Raw genomic sequence first — 6,005 nt, forward strand, 5'->3', positions numbered from 1 at the left:
ACCCTGGTGGACTGGGGATATCATAGTCCCTCTAACCATCAAACCACAGGTTGGTTCACAGCAATTCTTGTTCCTTGCAACTACAACCTTTCAAACAAGACTAACTATAAATACACTTTGACAACTTTATTTCTTTTACCAAGCTTCAAATATTAAAACTTGATAGTCGTAATATTAAGTTTTTACAAAGTTTCACCAACTTTATCAAGTTTCATTTGTTTTTAGGGCTTATGGCTTAGTTTTTGAAACTTGCTGAATTTATCTTTTGTTCCTTCAAATTTTATTAGTTGAAACTTGGTGAAGTTTTTAAAACTTATGAAACAATATTCAAAAGTGGGCTTATTTCAGACTACTCGTCATAAGCAATGCGAATATGCAAATGAAATATAAATTAGACTTTTGGTTCAAAAGATATAATAGATTCAAATTTTAGAAGTCAAAAAGAAAATCATGAGAGGTAAAAAAAGGTGGGTGGGGCATGACCCACTATGTGCCAAAAGTTGTATCAAAAGCTGAATGCATAGAGTAATTAAGCTCTAATCACTAAACAACACGTGAGTGCTACTAATCCTCATCTCTTGTAGTTATGTTTTTTTACATGCCTTGTTTTAATTTGTCGATTACCACCTCGAGTCTCAATAAAGGTGATGCTTGACACATAACACGATATATATAAATTGCAGTTTACTACTATGATGTAATTATAAAATTGATAAATTCATCAGATGACCAAACCATTACCAAATGCTTCACACATCCAATCCACATAATTCTGAAAATGTTGATGGTGAAAGCTCAAACTTTTGACCAAAGCTATATCAATCAAAATTCAAAAGTATTGTCTCATCACCTCGAACGTGGTCATAGGGTGTGCGTGCATGCGCTCATAGTGATGAGTGTATTGCGAGCATCTTCGACTGTACCGTGTTAACGGAAAAGTCAAAACGTCACAAATGTTTTTGTGGACCATGGTAAAAGTTTTTTTCGAGAGTACGCCAGTGGCGTACCATATTTTTATAGAAGAGAGAGAAATAATGTATGAGAGTGGGGCCTAGCGATGCGAACAACACTATCCAAACACCACACCCACTTGAAGGAAAACCGCAGAAGTTACTCTCTCACAAAAAGATGCAATCTACCAACACGGACAACATGCCAATGTTTGATCTCATCAAGCACATGCTCCGACAAACTGCCTTGGATTCTTGTGCTCAACCGATCTCCGGAAGACTGTCGCATTGCATTGTTTCCATAACGACCCGATGATAACGATGATGAAAGTGTCGAATCCTCTTTTGTTGGCCGCGTTGGCAGTCTCCCACCACTCGGTGAGTGTGAGGTTAATGTCCGGGCCGAAGATGTGAATGTTCAAGGTCGAACGACAGCGGTACCAGACCTCTCTCGTGAATACACATTGGATGAGGACGTGATCCACCGTATCTTCCTCTTGTAGGCAAAGGTAACACAAAGAATGATCTTGCAACCCATGACGAGCACGGCGGTCAGAAGTCCAGATCCTGTACTGTACCGCTAAGGCTGGTCATAGTGGGGAGTAACTTGTATTAGTGTCATGCATATGACACTAGTCTAAGTTACTACCTCCATAGTGCAAAGTAACATGAGTAAAATGCATCGTAGGTCCTATAACTATCCAAGGTGTGTCACTTTAGTCCTATAACTATCAAAGTGCAGATTTGGGTCCCAAAACTATTTTGAGTCGTTCACTGCAGGTCCTATGGTCGCCCCAGCCGTGATTGTTGGCTGACGTGTCACCTGGACCAGTGCCACAACGACCCAGGGCGCGTGGTGGAAGATTTCCCGCCATTGGTGGTTGATACATTTTGCAATTTGGTCCATCAAACTGTTTGCTCTCCAGCCGCAGCCCTCCTCTCTGCAATCTCATCTCTCTTTCATCAGTTCTGCCATGTTTGGAACAAGCTCGACGGCAGCAAGATGTAGCAGGAACAAGCCAGCGCGGCAAATGATCATGCAAATGACAAATGAATATATATTTCACACCCTCTCACACCCTCTCTCTAAGATTACAAATGATAAATGATACTTGGTCTGGACAATCATAGAAGAGAGAAATGATGTTGCAACTTAACAGGCAAATATATAGATGAGAATTGCCACAATTCCAGGAAGTAGCACATCATATTGTCATTACATAAAGAGTGCTCTTACATAAACATAGATACACACTAAAGCTTGCAACTATGTAATGTGGTACTGGGTTGCACTCTGCATGATGCAGTACCACATTACATAAGTAGTACCTCCGTCCAAAATAAAGCCTTCAATTTGTGAAGGCCCTAACCATCTCTATCTATCCAAAAGAAACCAAACTCTGTTAAAAAAGAAACCATGTTCTGTCCAATAGAAGGCATGTCCACTTCATCTTCTATTTCTTCTTCCTAGGAATAACATTCTCCTTCTCCGTGATCTTCTCCTTCCTTTTCTTCTTCTTTGCTGCTACATGGATTATAGTTGTGGTCTGTTTTGTCATTTGTAGATCCTCTATTTGGCTTGCAAGAAATTGATTGTCAGGAAGAGGTCTTGGTGCCTGGGATTCTTGGGACGGCTGTGACTGCAAATGTGAAAACATGTGTTACATCAGTTTTGGAATAGGAGAGTTTCCATGAGATTTACAAAAGTTGAAAAGAACTTACGGATTGCATCAGTATGTCGAACACAGACATGTTCTGCTCCCACACTTGTATTACACTAGATCCAACCACACTTGCAGAAGATGTGGTCTACAATTCCAGAGTAGTTTTGGATTTAAGTTAGCAACTAACTAACTAGAAGTAACATAAAGGAAATTATCTAGTAATTGTTACCTGATCAGTTGAACTAATCCTTCTCTTCACTGGTAATTTTGCCTTTTTGGCAATATGCCTTGGAATTGAGTTTTGTCCTTGAACTGCCTCACCTTGCTGCACTTGTCCTGCCTCTTGCTGCTCCCCTTGCCTTGCCTCATCTTGTTGCTCCTGTCTACCTTTTTCAGGGCAAGTTCTTTTATTATGATCAACTGACCTACAAATACTGCAGTGAGAAACCGCACCATGCTTGCTCAACTTTCCTTCATCAGTCTCTACAGGGTTCTTCTTTCTTTTATTGCTAGGCCTCCCAACATGCTTTTCGTATAGGGGTGGCAAGATTGGAGCAGCATTCACCTTTTCCCACTCTCTTGGGTCTCTGCAAGGCATAATAACTTCACCATATACTTTCTTGAATGCTGCAATACTATAGCATGGAGAGACAACATTCTCTGGTTTGATTCTTTCACCTCTGAGACAAGAGATGCCATGTCTACATGGTATGCCTGTTAGCTGCCAAGCTTTGCATGAACATGTGTATTTGTTTATGTCAACCTTGTACTCGCCTCTGAGTCCCAAGACAGTAAAGATGCCTTTGCCAGAAGGCAATGCCTGACAATTATTAGCCATTTCTGCATTCTTATCAAGTATCTTTGTGATCTTGGGACAAATTGTTCCACACCACTCTTCACTTTCCTTGTTCTTGCTATAAAACCTTGTCGACAATTGATTTTTGATTTTTTTGAACATGCTCATGACAGGCAGCTCTCTAGCATCAAGTATCCACCTTCATTGAGAAGAAACAAATCAGTTCAGAATGTAAATTCAAACCAGATATATCCCCGACATAGCAGCGAGATAGTGCACTATGTAGAAAAGCGATAGGAAACTTACTTATTAAAGACCTCACAATTATTGTTTAGTAGCAGGTCACACTTTGGTAATTCTTGGAAAAAGGCCCTGCACCAGGAACTTGGTTCAATTGCTTCTAAGTACTCATAAGCTTCCAGATTTAATTCCTTCATGTCATCCATGTTTTTTCTCCAGTCAATTTTATTGTACGACCTTGCAATTGCCCATAACTTGTTCTTCAGGTTCTCACCCTTCCACTTCTTTGCAAAATTTTGGTAAAGGTGCCTCACACAAAACCTGTGTTGTCCATGAGGGAACAAAGCAGTAACGGCATTTATTAGTCCTTTTTGCCTATCACTCATCACTGTCCAAGGTGCTGTGTTCAATATGTGCAGATCATCTTTCAAAGTCTCTAGAAACCACTTCCATGTTGGTGTGTCCTCCACTTCAACTACAGCCATAGCAATGGGGAAAATACAGTTGTTTGGATCAATCCCTACAGCAGTCAACAATTGTCCACCATATTTTGTTTTAAGATGGCACCCATCAACACAAATAACAGGCCTGCATCCAGCCAAAAAGCCTCTTTTACAAGCATCTAATGACATGTAACATTGGTGGAATCTGCCATCTTTGAGTTTGATAAACATGCTACTTCCAGGGTTTGACATTCTGATCTCTTGTGCATAGTCCCACATCATCGAGTATTGTTTCCCCTCATCTCCATGAATCTGCTTTATTGCTATCCTTCTTGCTCTTGCTAGCTTGCTCCTTGTAGGGATCATGTTGTAGTCCTTCTGCACCAACCTTGCAAAATTCATCAATGTCATCTTTTCGTCTGCCCTGAAGTTCTCCAAATACTTGCCTGCTAGATATCTTGATGTGAATCCATTGACCTCCCATTCTTTACTGCAGGTGTGATCCCCCACATAAGTTTTCACCACAAAACTTGTGGTTCTGCTGTCAGGTGCTGCGAATAAATACCATGGACAGTCATCCGAGCAGTGTGCCCTAATTCTTTGTTTATCATTCTTTGCATACTTGATTGCAACTCTATTCTGAATAGCGTACTCTCGAATTGCCCTTCTAAGATCAGCTGCAGTAGGGAACTTCATACCCAATTTGAATATTGGTGCTTTCATGTCCTCTGGCTTGAAAGACCTGAGCTTCACCTTCTTCTTTTTCTTTTTCTTCCCTTTTTCCATAACAACCTCATGTTCTGATTCATTTCCCTCATTCTCTGAAGCTGGCAGTTCTAGCTCATCAGTGTCATAGTCACTATCCCTCTCGTACTGTACTGCTTTATTTTTCTTTGCTCTGAGATCCTTATTGAAGTCATCAACCCACTCCTCAAACAGATTATCATCGCCATTCTTAAAGTCATTGTCTGAGTCAGCCCAATCTTCATAACTACAATCACTATCACTATCATCACTATCACTGTCATTGTTTTTCTGCACTTGTTCTTTAGTTCTCCCTTTTTGTGCCTTGCTCTTGATCCTAGGACTACTCCTAATATAACTCTTTGTACCTTTTCTTGTGGCTTCACAGGACTCATGATATCAGGCATTGTAGGTGAGCCAATTATGCATATGTCATCCATATTCAGCTCGCTATAAATATCACCATGATCCATGTACAACTTGAAATGCTTGAACTTTGGCACAACAACAGTCATACTAAGACAGTCTGCATCTCTATCAATAATTCTCAGTCCATTATCCAAATTCATTCCAGGAAGTAACCAGAAACACTGCACTTTACTTGGATCATAGCCAAGCTGCTGCACAAAATCTTTAATCCACAGGGGCAACCAGGTTTCAACCTCACAATGATCAAAGAAATCTGTTTTGCAATCCATGTATTTCTTGTTTGCTCCAAAGCCGAGAAAAACCCAACCATGATTAATCTCTACTGAGAACAACTCCTCCTTGGGTCCTATTACATGAAAAAAAACAGAGTACATATATACATCAGCAGTACAATTTCTTTTGCATCACCACTAGTACATATATACATCAGCAGTACAATTTCAAATGGTACTATAGGTGTACATGACGAGCTTATAATGCAAAAAAAGATACCACTGTACATAACAAGGCTTCAGTTACAGCAGAGATTATATACTGCAGGAAAAATATTGCCCAAATCACCATACGCACAAGAAGATGCCCAAATCTCCATACGTACAGGAAGATGCCCAACTCTTTTGAAATAGATTTCAGTACAGACAGAAGATTTCAGTACGGGAAGAGAAGCCATATGTACATTCAGACTGAATCGACACAATATCTAAGCTGTAATGCCCAAATCGTGCCAAATCTTTGCTAC

At 40.2% G+C, this 6,005-nt stretch overlaps 1 protein-coding gene across 2 annotated transcripts; it reads right to left on the minus strand.

Annotated features, from left to right (window-relative positions):
- Positions 1-2,035: 2,035 nt before the first annotated feature.
- On the minus strand, positions 2,036-5,989 carry LOC141042473 (uncharacterized). Of its 2 annotated transcripts, XR_012205430.1 has the most exons (3): positions 3,717-5,989; positions 2,673-3,609; positions 2,036-2,590 (listed from the first exon to the last, which is right to left on the minus strand). XR_012205430.1 is itself a non-coding variant. In XM_073510904.1 (2 exons), the coding sequence occupies exons 1-2, from the start codon at positions 4,877-4,879 to the stop codon at positions 2,826-2,828; spliced, it is 1,947 nt and encodes a 648-aa protein (XP_073367005.1). In that variant the 5' UTR covers positions 4,880-5,989; the 3' UTR covers positions 2,036-2,825. The 2 variants fall into 2 exon arrangements, 1 of the variants encoding a protein (XP_073367005.1); XM_073510904.1 differs by having other exon boundaries at positions 2,036-3,609.
- Between the last annotated feature and the right edge of the window lie 16 nt (positions 5,990-6,005).

Source organism: Aegilops tauschii, chromosome 3 (genome assembly GCF_002575655.3).
Source record: "Aegilops tauschii subsp. strangulata cultivar AL8/78 chromosome 3, Aet v6.0, whole genome shotgun sequence".
NCBI classification, from domain to species: Eukaryota; Viridiplantae; Streptophyta; class Magnoliopsida; order Poales; family Poaceae; genus Aegilops; species Aegilops tauschii.

Bases quoted from the DNA above. Each gene is read 5' to 3' on its own strand.
- LOC141042473 (XM_073510904.1), bottom strand. From the start codon at position 4,879: ATGGAAAAAGGGAAGAAAAAGAAAAAGAAGAAGGTGAAGCTCAGGTCT. The intron at 3,610-3,716 runs GTAAGTTTCCTA...TTCTCAATGAAG, and splicing joins AATTGTGAGGTCTTTAATAA to GTGGATACTTGATGCTAGAG.